General features: G+C 40.0%; 1 protein-coding gene across 8 annotated transcripts in view; it reads right to left on the bottom strand.

Moving 5' to 3' along the window:
* PDE1B (phosphodiesterase 1B) overlaps positions 1–13,686 on the bottom strand; it is a 254,028-nt gene that overhangs the window by 46,897 nt on the left and 193,445 nt on the right. For all 8 annotated transcript variants that reach the window (XR_011853070.1, XM_072134695.1, XM_072134693.1 and 5 more), the window contains one exon: positions 137–250. Coding sequence is in view for 7 of the 8 variants with exons in the window: in XM_072134695.1 (XP_071990796.1) it covers positions 137–250 (114 nt within the window). In the remaining variant the exon portion in view is untranslated. The remainder of the gene's footprint in view (positions 1–136; positions 251–13,686) is intronic.

Raw genomic sequence — 13,686 nt, 5'->3', positions numbered from 1 at the left:
GTTCAAGCGGCGCAAATCGGAAATATTCGGGTAACACGTCGGGAAAACGCGAATCGGGCCCTTAGTAAATGACCCCCACTGTGTCATCTGCATATCAAGAGGCAAAGTGTTGAAGTGATTAATGTGAGCACCTCACCTTGTCTCGTCAATATATACTGCTTCCAGCAATGAAGCTGTGTACTCCAAATTCTTCTTCAGTTCGACAATGTTGACCTCCCCATTCTCGAGTTGTTTCACCATGTACTTTAGGCTGTAGATAAAGAAGAGACATGAAAGGTAATTGTAATGACTGAAAGCCTAATTGGTATATATGAGCGCAGGCAGTTTTTCGTAATATGCATTTGACTTGCAAATCATTTGTCCATAGAGGACAAATACGAGACAATGTTCACCTTGTACAAATCTGTATGTGCGCTCATCACATGAAATCTACTGCTTGTACTGAGATCAAATTAATCCTCAACATTCTTGTTTGGATCACCACACAGGAGGACACCACTTTAACAGCTTAATACTTCCAAAGCCGCTGCTTGAAAATACAGTGTTCAATAAACTTTATCTTCATATCTTAGTCAAGGAGATTGGAAGGTTCTCCTGAAATGTCCGACTTTTTAAGAATTTATGAATAAATTGACAACTATGCAGGATGACAGAATGGAACACCCACCCATTTGATGTGTCAATTATTTCTAGGCGCACCAACAGTGAAACAACCCAAAATAAGATGAACCGTTAATGTTATGCCATAGTCAGTGCAAGTATTTTTTAAAACAGAAAGGGCAGAATAGAAGACACATCCAATAAGCTGACTTTTGTCCACAGGTTCAAAACCCCCAAACTCCAAGAGGGTTAATTTTATTCCAACATTTTCAGAAGGTTTTATCCTTAGTATAATCTAGGATTCCACTGTCAGTGTCAATCACCTCCAGTGCACATTTAACACTCCTAAATCTCATTGTAAACTTTTTGTATTTGAAGATCATTCTGATGGGGTTTTGGGACAAGGTAAAGTAGACATTTCCTGCTGCCCTATTGACCTTTTACGGATTTGGAGCTAATGTAATCTTTCCTTTGGGAAAAGCCAGCACTTTGGATTGTATAATATCCAATCAATATGAAACCGTTAAACTGAATCGCTCGGAGTTCAGAGGTGTGTGGAAAGTCAATAGAACTTGGTTCTGCCATTAGAATGATGGCTGTAATAGGTTAAGGTCTCAGTTCTGGCTTATGATGAATTCTTCCCATTGAAAAAAATGTTAATAGATTTTCACTGCTATGTCAGCACATGTCAGCAGTGCGCAGCAAGGAGTTTGATGTCGGAGTAAAGGAGGAGAAGGTGGGAGTGATGACAGGAGAGAAGAAATGGACTTTGCCAAAAAGGATATGTCCCCTCTGAATCCCTGCTCATTCTCGTTGGCTGCCAAGTATGATTACAAAGTTTCTATGGGAATCTAGAGGACTGATTTTGTAGCCCAAGAAGGCGGCCATTGTTATAAGAGTGCTATGGAAACCTGTCAATATCTAGAATAGTGAAAATCTGGTGACAGGTTCCTTTTAACAGAACTTGTTTCTCTCATTAGAATTATGGCTGTTATGGGTTTAGGTATGCTACAACTCTCTGGGAGGATTTATTGCCACACTGTCTGGTTTCTTGTACAACTCTTTGAGACTTTTTTGTCACAGTTGAGACTTTTGTCTCAAAAAACACAAAAAAGTTTCAAAAGGTATTACAAGAAACCAGCCAATGTGATGATAAATCCCCCAGCACACTTCTGGATTATGATAAATTCTACCCATGAATAAAACTGCTTGATTACAGAGAACTATTTCTGGATCTCCAGTTTTTGTGAACTAATGGCTGCAAATGTTACTTTCCATGTGAAACAACCCTGTTAACCCTGCACTAGAGGTTCTTTTAGGACCCTCCATCACGGATACCATGTACATTTGTAGATGGAAAAGTCTTGCAATAAGGATTATTTAATCCAACCATTTAATGGACAATATAATGAAAGTTCAATGGACAGCATTGTAGACAGAGGTCCTGACGCCCTCCACTGAGAGATATTTTTTTTTACTTGTCTGCTGCAACAACTGCAACTTCGTACATGTGGCCTATGAATGTCGGGAGTTGAGGGTTTACCTGGGGAAGTTATTCTATTTTATCGGTGAAGGCTATCATTGACGCTCAGCTGTTCGGTTCAGGTCGCACTGCTTAGTCTTTTCAAATTAAATAGAGATAACTTGGGGAACCGACATGTTATATATAAAACAATTTTTCTGGCTAGGTTAATTGTCGCAAGTAAATGGGGTAACCCTGTGCCTCCCTTGTTTTATGAATTCCTGGCAGAGGTCCGAAGGTGTAAGCACTATGAAACGGAATGGGTACCTGGAAAAATGGAGAAAGATATGGATGGCTGGACAGGCCGAATTTCAAGATCTATGAGCAATGATTTTTATTTGTTTAAGTGTAGTGTTTTTTTTCCTTCCATTTCTTTCCTTGTGGCTCTCTCCCCTCTACTCTTCTCTGGGTGGGTGGGTTTTTGGTGGGCAGGAGTGGGTGGGTTGGGTATGGTTGAGATATCATTGTTTCAGTCTCTCCAAGAAGGAATGTGGTTCATTCTCAGATTCTGTATATTAATGGATATTTTTATGGAAAAGTGTTGATACATTGATGGGAAAAAAATATGAGTGTAACTTTTTTTCAAAAATTGATAATAAAGGTTATTAAAAAAAAAAAGGATTATTTAATCCAACCATTTCATGGACACTCTAATGAGTTCAATGGACAGCATTTTAGTCAGAGGTCCTGACGCCCTCCACTGAGATATTTTTTTACTTGTCTGCTATAACAATTGCAACCGCCTCGCACACTATAAATGTAAACTTAGCTTAAGTTATAGGAGTTCTCCAGGATTTGCAATACATTGCTGATAACAGCGCCAAACCTGATTATGTATTACGTCAATACTACACCTCAGCTGTATAGAAATGAACGGAGATAGATAGCAATACCACATACTGCCCATAGTGTGATGTAGAGATGGTTTCGAAAGAAAACAACCACATTTTTCAAACACTGATGGTAATGCCTGGGGTGGAAAGGGTATAACCATCACCTTATAGTATCAGGATTCATTGGCATAATAGAAATGTTTAACTTTCACCTATAACCATTGCTTCTAGAAACAAATAATACAGTGTTATAGATTGTTGTACATGTGTGTGACACAACTTGGGCCATGGTATCCCTCAAATAACAGGTTTTATTATGAGAATAGTTGAGGTACACAGAATTCCTTTTTTTTTTTTTTTTTAATTCTTTTATTCTTTTAATCTTTTATTAAGATTTTAACATTACAATTATACTTAGTATATCATAGCATATATAAGGTTCCATCAAAACGTGTTTCTATATCGTGAATCTATTTAGGTACTATTTTACATAATACAGCTACTTTACAGACATAAATATGTCTATTCCCTATTAAGGCATGAGATTTTAATATCTCGTAGGCACTTGAGAAACAGCAAAAAAGAGAGACAGAGGGAAAAAAAAATAACAATAATAATAATAATAATAAATAAACAAAAATAAGAATAGAAAAACAATTATATAGAAAGCTTTAAACTTTTATAAAAAATATAGCATTGTCCGATGCATATAGTATCCATTTTTCCCATTTACTATCAAAGTTGGTTGTTATTAAGATGGCTTTCTCGTTCAAAATTTTCTCATATTGATAGATTTGCTTAAGATTCCTCATAACTGATTTTAAATCTGGACACTTTGGCTCTTTCCAGAATAATGCTATGGCTTTTCTTGCTTCTGCTAGCATTCTAGCTACAGCCCATCTGCATTCTGGCGGGATTATCTCCATGTTTAAATTCAGAAGAGCAAGTTCCGGACTTAGCTCAATTATTGAGCACCAGATCTGCTTAATCAGATTGTGGATTTCCCCCCAGAAAGTTTTAATACTGCTGCAGTTCCACCAAATATGTAATAAATTTGCTCCCTTCTCTTTACAGCGCCAACAGCTGTCACTTCAGAAAATTTTGCTAGTCGCGATGGAGATACGTAGCATCTTGTCTGTAGCTTACGAAGCGTCTCAATGTGGTTTATGCAATAATATATTTTATATGGTCGTGACACGGCTAGTTGCCACTGGCTTAGTGAGAATGAATTCCCCAAATCCTTCTCCCAATTTATCATATAGCCCAGGTTTTTTTGGCACTCAGTATTTTGCAGGTCTTTATAAACCATAGAGATTCCTCCCTTCAATGTATCCGTCCCATATAGGAATTTATTAAACTTCGAGCATTCCGATGGATTTTCCCTTATCTTCTTCAATAGATTGTTTTTAATAACCCAGCTCTTTAGACCTAAATATTGCATAAACAGTCTATTAAATAACAGCTCATCTTTGAATAATGTGGAAAGAGGGATCAGCGCCCCATTGGCAATTAAATTCTCTAATGTCCTGATGCCTAATTTTTCCCACAGATGTAAATGAAGGTTTAGACCTATTTCCAATTTGATGTCTCCATAATTAATATTTATACGCAAATTCTCTTTGGTTTTTTTATTCCAAGTATACAAGAGATCCTTTGTTGTTCGTAAGAAAGGTTCTAACCTAAATGAGGCCAAGTATTTTAATAAAATGGCCCCCTTTACTGTAATCGGGCCAATTTCTGCATCTTCTATTTTGGTCCAAACGTTGTTATATTTATTGTCCCAGAAACACTTAATTTGCTCAATAATTGCCGCCTTATAATATAATACAATATCGGGGACTCCCAACCCACCTTTCTCTATTGATGTTATCATAGTTTTTCTATTTATCCACGATGCCTTACTTACCTGCCCATATAAATTTAAGAAACAATTTTTTTAGTTGTCTCCAATATCCCAGAGGAAACCTAACTGGTATACATCTCACCAGATATAAAAAGTGCGGTATGAGATACCTTTTTACTAAATTAATTCTTGCGACCCACGGGAAGGGTAATCTGGCAAATTTATCCAGTTCCCCTGTTAACTTTATCATAACATATCATCACAGAATTCCTAATAGCAGATCTCTACAATTAGAGATAGAAAGCACTTCTAATAAATCCCTATAGATTATTCTACATGTGATATTCCTTCATGCAGACCTAAGGTGAGTCATCTGGGAATACCTAGATTTTCCTTTTGCTACAGTAATCGTGAATTTGCAGGAAAAAAAGCACATTAGGGAATATGCTAATGTCCTTGGTGTTTTCCATGAAGGATTAATGCAGTGCTATGTTCTAGATAGATTTCTGCTTACATAGATGAGAATCTACCAGCTCCAAATCATGAAAATTAATTACAGATTCAGCAACTTGCAGCAATTCTCTGAATTTAGATACCTAACCTGCCCTTTGTTCCCTTAAGCATTTTAACCGCCAAAAAATAAAAGATGTTCCACTTTACCTGAGTTTATTTTCCAACCACAGGCAACCTGGGGCATAAAAAAGACCAGTGGAGGAGAAAATGAAATGCGAAAATGAACTCTCCAGAGGGGAAGAGACCTGGAATTTAATTCATTTTTCTGTGAAAGGAGTTGGGGATGACATCATTGGTAAAAAATAAATAAATAAAAAAACTCATTTTTTTCTCAGTCATATTGTGAAAATAAAAAGAAAAAAAAACATAATACTGTCATAAGGAAAGCAACGGCAAAGAGAAAGATAAGCTGCTTTGCATAATATTGGATCCAGAGAGACTGTATTTTATCTTTGGGTTATTTGTAGGCTTATTTGTAGTTCAAGCAAGTGTTGATATTGGCTGACATATTCTTTCCATGAAAAAAAGTGTGAAACCATATACAGAAAATACAAAAAATATGCAGTATATCAGAGATGAAAGTGGTATAAAAGGTAATATTCATCTTTATTTAAAATTTGTGGCAAATTTGCTTTGTGGAGGGTTACTATTTGACACTCAGTAGTGCCAGATCTGGCAGGTGGAGACTAGGTACTATAATGTCTCAGAAATCCTACAATTCTTTGGTGTAATGCACCTGTTTTGAAATGGACAATAAGATGAAAAAGGAAAAGACCAACACTAAAGCCCTAAAGCGCCCACCCAGATGGAACTACCTACTTGCCTACCCCACCCAAGATGGTATATGATGACTGTTCGATGCTCCCTTCATGTGCCAAAGTGAAAACAGAGACAAAAACAGGACAAACACAAAAGAATGGTGGTACAAATATGGGTCAAAACCAAGAGGACAGTACAGTACAGAATCAAGAAACAAACAGGTGGTGTGAAGACAAGCCAGAGTCAGAAGATCATAAAAAGACCAGAAAATTCTAGCAGACTCAACAGAAAACATATGAAAAGCACTGGGCAGCAGAAGGCAATCCTCTTATGAAAGTTTACTTAAAGGGAACCTGTCACCAGGAGACCCATTTTTAGCACTCCCCCAGTCCCCACAGAGCATAGTACATATACTACCAAAGAGTTTTGCATTAAAAATTGGTTTTACAGAAAAAAAGATATGTTATATTGTACCTTTCATTAGCATCTGCTGTGTGACTAGGCAGTTGCCAATTGGGAGGAGCTGGAAAGGAGCAGTTCCCCCCCCCACCCTTGGGGAACAGCTTCTCCATGTGACCTTTTCAAATATATGAAAACACCCATCACTGGGCTTAGCGACGCCCCCTGCTCCTCTACAGCCAATCCCTAGTGTTGGGAGTTATTCATATATTTGAAAAGGTCACATGTTTCCCAAGGTTGGGGGGGAACTGCTCCTTTCCAGACCCTCCCTTTTGGCAACTGCCTAGTCACACAGCAGATGCTAATGAAAGGTACAATATAACAAAAACACTTTGGCAGTATATGTACTATGCACTGTGGGGACTGGGGGAGTGCTAAAATGGGTCTCCTGGTGACAGGTTCCCTTTAAAGGTAACTTCAGATAAACTGCTCACTACAGGAGTAAGAACAGAAACATGCTACAGAGAATCTGCATTACTTAACGTAGTATATATTAACGTTTATCACCGTCTCCATTAATTTGTGAAAGACCTGGTTCTTCTAAGCATTATATGCTCTTCCATTCATTTATTTAATTTATCAGTAGAGGAACTGGACCACCAATTATAAAATCTCATCACCAGGTTCTTTGCCATATAACTTTTATATTAACTTGGTCTGCTCATTAGTAAATCTGGTGATGTGACAGAAATGGAAAATGTAATTTGAAAGGACGCAGGACAAAGCAATTGTCACAACGCACAGACTTGACAATCATTTTCGGAGATGCTGCCTTTCTTTTTTTCTATGACACCACTTTGCGAGGGGAAGATATTTTATGTGTGACACAAAGTAGAGATGACAGCTAATAAATACTCATCATAGAGAACAAATAGTCTCAGAGCCGTTGCTTGAAAACACTGAGGTTTTGGTCCGGCCCCTAGAACTATGGCTGTTTATGCACATGCTGCGCGGCTTCATATGTTTTCCTTGCACGTTGTCTCCTTCAGTGTGTCCTTGCCCTGAGCCACCAGCCGTTCAGAAATTGATTTTCCCTTTTACGCTTTCAGCTTGCAACTAATTGAATAGATGGTACCTGTGATTATGACATGGCTGCCATAACAGCCGGCGGACAGGATTGCTTTACTGAGCTCCAGAAATATCCTCATCATGATAAATAAAGTTATAAGATTTTTACCTAATGCATCTATTTCATCTACAAAGGTGGCATTGCCCAGAGGGCGACGGCCAGGAGTGCTGGCGAATATTATTTCAATATCTCTGACAGTCATTGTAATGCAAATGCAAAAGTGACACAAGGGCTGGTGAGTTCATAGTCTGACAGCAGCAGTATGAGCATATACATCACACAGGCTATACATGTGATAGCTCTGGGACCTACAGTACAAGAGGAACGAATGACACCAAGCAGAAAAACGCCTGATCTTCCGCCTAATTGGTAAAGTCAACTGCTATGCTCTTCCCATTGCATCAATGTTTCTGAATATTACTTGGAATGTTTCTTCTTTTAGAACTTTCATAAATTCTTCATCTCTTGGTAGAAATTACAGGCATCGGCCATTGGACACCGGCCATTGGACAAGGGTTACATGATACCCCTACACCCCAGGAAATCCATAAAACTAACTTCACATCTGCGTTAGAGGAGTGCTTCCATATGAGATCATGGATTTAAAAAAAAGTATTTTGCATGCTGAAATGATCTGTCCAGAAAAATGGAAAGGATAATGGTGACCAATAGATCTTCAGGGCACCATTGTTATTCGTCATTTTTAATAGTGGAATTTCAATATTTCCCATGTTTTGCTTCTATAACAAAGCAAGATTCCACGAAATTGTGAACATACTAATGTCTTTTCACATGAGAAAGGGGGTTTTCTCAGGTTAGGGAGCAGTTGATAACTCAATACCCCTATAGATTTGTCAGCCAAACACCTACAGTGGGTAAGGAAGCCTTTCATTTTTTTACTCTTTGTTTTATTGCACCTGATTAGTAAGATCAAAAAAGTTCTTTTTTTTGCTCACTAATGTACACTCTGCACCCCATCTTGACAGAAAAAAAAACAGAAATGTAGATAAATTTGCCAATTTATTCAACAAGAAAAACTGAAATATCACATGGTCATAAGTTTTCAGCCCCTTCAGCTTAGTATAGAGTTGAGGCACATTTTGAGCTGGTACAGCCATGATTCTTCTTGGGAATGATGCAACACGTTTTCACACCTGGATTTGGGGATCCTTGCAGATATTCTCCAGTTCCCTCAGGTTGGATGGTGAATGTTGGTGGAAGCCATTTTCATGTCTCTCCAGAGATGCTCAATTGGGTCTAGGTCAGGGCTCTGGCTGGGCCAGTCAGGAATGGTCACAGAGTTATTCTGAAGCCACTGCTTTCTTAATTTAGCTTTGTGCTTAGGGTGATTGTCTTATTGAAAGTTGAGACTTTGGCCCAGTCTGAGGTCCAGAGCACTCTGGAAGAAGTTTTCATCTCTGTACTTGGCCCCATTCATCTTTACTTTAATTGCAATCAGTCATCCTGTACTCGCAGCAGAAAAAAACACCCCATAGCATAATGCTGCCACCATCATGTGTCACTGTTGTATCTGGCAGGTTATGAGAAGTGCCTAGTTTTATCCACACATACTGCTTAGAATTAACATCAAAAAGTTCAATCTTCATCTCATTAGACCAGAGAATCTGATTTCTCATAGTCGGGGAGTTCTTCATGTACTTTTTGCAAACTGAATGCGGTTTTCATATGTTTTGCACTGAGGAGAGGCTTGTGTTGGCACATTCTGCCATAAAGCCCTGACTGGTGGAGGGCAGCAGTGATAGGTGACTTAGTGGAACTTTCATCTCCCTTCTGCATCTCAGAAGCTCAGCCACACAGATCATGGGTTTCTTCTTTACCTCTCCCACCAAGGCTCTTCTACCATGATTGCTTAGTTTTGCTGGACGGCCAATTTTGATCTTATCAATTGGCTGCAATGAAACAAAGAGTGAAAAATGTAAAGGGGTCTGAATACTTTCCGTACCCACTGTAAGTGGTCAACAGCTGTTCCTCCAGACTTTCACATTCACAAGAATGCTCAGCCAGACATGCATGGAATTTTAATAATTTTTTTCTCTACCTTTTGCAAAATTAATTATATACTTGGTGCTTGAGATGTCTCACTAGTGCTTTCTGAAATTTGCCTAATCTGTATGGCCACATTTATAGATTTTAGCTAGGCAACAAGTTTATGAAATGTTATTATCAGTAAAATTGTAGTGTAGATTTTGTTTTTAGTTGAAGATTTAATGATGTTAGCAGCATGTGTAAGAGGAATTACCACTTCAGCTATTTGCTAATCCTCATTCCTGATACTATGCCAGGAGCACTGCACTAACCCTTTGCCAAGTAACATCAGTAGTCAGGCCGAGCATCGATGGGAAATGACGGCACAGGACATTTAGCATAATTTACTAAAATTCTCAATACTGACTTTAATTTCCTTATCTGGGATTGTGTTGCTAGACTATTCACATGTTTCTTGTACCTCTCACCAGATGCAGAGGAAAGAGCCAGGATTACACACAATACATCAGTTGTGCAGATAAAATCTGATCCAATGTTCTGACTCCCACTGTTATCTTTTATATGAAACATAAATTGCTCCTAAAAACCTCCTACACAGGTTGAGGTCATATGGTACATCAGTCAGAAGATTCTTACTCTAGGTAAATTTCATCCATTTTAGGTCAGTGAGAAGTGAAGGTAGACAGAGACATCTGACTGTAGAAGCAATTATGAAAACCTGTAACTGTTAATAGGAGCTTCCTACCCAAAGTCCATTTATTTGGATGCAGTGGATTGATAAAACACAGCAAAATTCTCCGCTTAGGAAAACAATTACAAAATCTTGACTCGGCGTTACAGCTGCTCTGAAGTCCTTCATTATATTTATTCTAGTGCCCTTGACACTTGCTGGAGGTGTAGTTTGGATATTGGTATGATGTTATGATGTTGGTGGACATGCCAGGCCCCTTTCTGAGAGGTGACTTTCTGCATGCATAATATAGTCTGTGGTGACCGTGTGGTGCCCTTTCCGCAATTGGGTCTACCCCTATGTCGTCCCTGAAGAAGGACTTGCTAGGCCCCTTTCCAGTGGCCGCAAGATCAGTCATTCCCAGGCATTGGAAGATGGTCAAGTCTACAACAATAGTTAAATGGATTGAAAAAGTCAACTTTATTATGCATATGAAAGAACTGGCTGCCAAGGAAGAGGCCTCTACGTCTACATTCCTACATTCAGGGCACTGCTGAATTCCAGCATGTAAGTACCTGAATGAGTAGCGCCTCCGACTTTTTCTCTTTTCTCCCCCCACTTTTTTTTTCTCTTTCCCCCTTCTCTTCTTCCTTCTCTCTTTTTCCTCCTGCTAAGTCTTTTCAGCACAATTGTTCGCTTTTGCACTATTATTCTGTTGCAGTTATTACCAATGTTTTGTTCATATTTGGATTTGATTTTGCTTTCTTTTTGTCTTATATTTCTTAAAAGAATTCAATAAATACTGAGTGAACATGAGGATGTAAAACCTCATGGTGGTGAACAGGCTGAGCTTTGGAAATGGCAGCCTCAATGGTCTGGTAATGGTAAAAGCAGCCAGGGGCGGTACCTTGGTGAAGCACACAAGGGATAATCTTCACTAGGGTCATTGGTGCCTGTCAGGATCAGTGGATCCTCTGGACCACCGCGGGAGATGGTACTAGCCGACACCTGGGACCGGAGTCTAAGTGGCACCTGGTTTTCACTAGAGCCCGCCGCAAAGTGCATTGGACTTGCTGCGGCAGGATACCACCAGGTCGTTCCACAGGTGCGACTAGCCCGCGGTGGCAGCCGAGGTCGTGGTACCTTAGCAGAAGGCAGTCTCGGGGTCAAGTCCAGGCTCAGGGCAGGCGGCAGAGATGCAAGGTCAAGTCCAAATCCGGGGTCAGCAACGGGAGGTCCAAGCAGGTGGGAATGGAACACAGGCACATGGACACAGCAACACAGAGGACCTTGGGTAACACACAGGAACGCAGGAATACACAGGAATGCCGGAATCATAGTATCATAGTATCATAGCATATAAGGCTGGAAGGAGACGCAAATCCATCAAGTCCAACCTTTAAGCATTAAATAAATGTTTTATCCCCATAACCCGTGATATTTTTTCTCTCCAGAAAGTTATCCAGGCCTCTCTTGAACATGTACATAGAGTCCGCCATAACAACCTCCTGCGGCAGAGAGTTCCACAGTCTCACTGCTCTTACAGTAAAGAACCTTTGTCTATGGTGATGGTAGAATCGCCTCTCCTCTAGGCGCAGAGGATGTCCCCTTGTCCTGGTCACAGGCCAAGGTATAAAAAGATCTTTGGAGAGATCCTTGTACTGTCCGTTCAGGTATTTGTACATTGTAATGAGGTCTCCCCTCAGTCGTCTTTTTTCTAAACTGAATAATCCCAAATTTTTTAATCTGTCAGTGTATTCTAGTTCCCCCATTCCCCTAATAATCCTGGTTGCTCTCCTCTGCACCCGTTCCAGCTCTACTATATCCTTTTTATACACTGGTGCCGAAAACTGTACACAATATTCCATGTGTGGTCTGACCAGGGATTTGTATAAGGGCAAAACTATGTCTTTATCATGAGAATCTATTCCTCTCTTGATACATCCCACTATTTTATTTGCTTTAGCAGCAGCCACCTGGCTCTGGTAACTAAAATTAAGTTTACCATCCACCAATACCCCCAAGTCCTTTTCAGCTCCAGTTTTACCAAGTAATTGACCGTTTAGAACATAATTATACTTTTTGTTTCCATGGCCCAAGTGCATAACTTTGCATTTATCTACATTAAACGTCATCAACCATTTCTCTGCCCATCCCTCAAGCTTCCACAAATCCCTCTGTAATAATCACCAGGAAGCTTTCTCTCAGGCTGTAAGGCACAAAGATCCAGCAAGGCTTGCAGGAAGAGGCAGGCTTATGTAGAATTGGGCAATATGGCCAACGCCAATTAATGGCGCGCTGGCCCTTTAAATCTGTAGAAGCTGCCACGCGCGCGCCCTTGCAGTCAGGGACGCGCACGCACAGCGGAGGGGAGCGAGCCAGGAGCCGGGACGGGTGACATGCGCTGGCGACCCGCTGGCGGGGGCAGAGGAGCACGGGTGAGCCCACGACCCGCGATGTGGGTCGCGGAACCACCCGTGACAGTACCCTTAAAGTGAACTGGTTCTGCTAGAATGGTAGCCAGAGCGTAGCGCCCACCTTTATTGCTGGCTGGCCGGGTGCTGTATGTCAGGCAGCTGTGGATTGGGGTATTGGTAAATTCCACCCCTAGCATGTCACCTGATTCCTCCTCTGTTTGTTTTATTACAGTGATTTAAATAAAGCTGTGGCCATTTTGACCCATTAAGTTATGTGTTACGTGTTTTCTATGGTCTAAGTTGTTTTTTAAATAAAGTGAGGGTCCATCCCATATCCACACGTCATGTAAATTCCACACTCAAAATCTCCACGTAATACAAGGGTATAATATTCCATTAGGTTCTGCAATGGTGATAAAGAACACATCATAGAATTCGGTAACGTACATTTTTGTTTTCTTCTTCTTTTATGCATTAATGGCTGGAGATTTCATGGTTAAAGAATAAAAACGTTTTAAGTGCTGCAATGTTCCTTCAACTGTGAGTCGCTATAGGATACAATTCTAGAACATTCACACTGGGAAGAAATATTGATGGAAAACAAAATCAAACATCCCGTCCCATTTCCCGATGAATTCGCTGTATTGTTCTTCCCTTACTGCAAACAATTATGTGATGATCTGAAAACACAGCGCAGTCCCGAAGGCTGAATAGCAGCAGGCTTGTTCACATCGGCAGTCTAGCAGCCGTCCGGAAAAAGGCAGCCTTCTGCTGAACAGCGGTAGTTGTGTGGAAGAACATAATCTTGTTAAATAGGGAAATGCAGAACAATCAGTCTCCTCTATGAGAAGAGGACTGGAAGTGTCTCTGAAAATGACAGTGCAACTTATTAAATAAAACCGCTCTCTTCAAAACTGCTTTGTATCATACAACTCTTCTAAAAGAGTCCAAAAATAAGAACAGGCTACTCTATGTATGCTCTGTGGACTGAATG

Source organism: Engystomops pustulosus, chromosome 2, assembly GCF_040894005.1.
Source record: "Engystomops pustulosus chromosome 2, aEngPut4.maternal, whole genome shotgun sequence".
Lineage (NCBI taxonomy): Eukaryota > Metazoa > Chordata > Amphibia > Anura > Leptodactylidae > Engystomops > Engystomops pustulosus.
The sequence above is the reverse complement of the archived record's forward strand: the minus strand, read 5'-3'. Positions and strand labels throughout refer to the sequence as shown.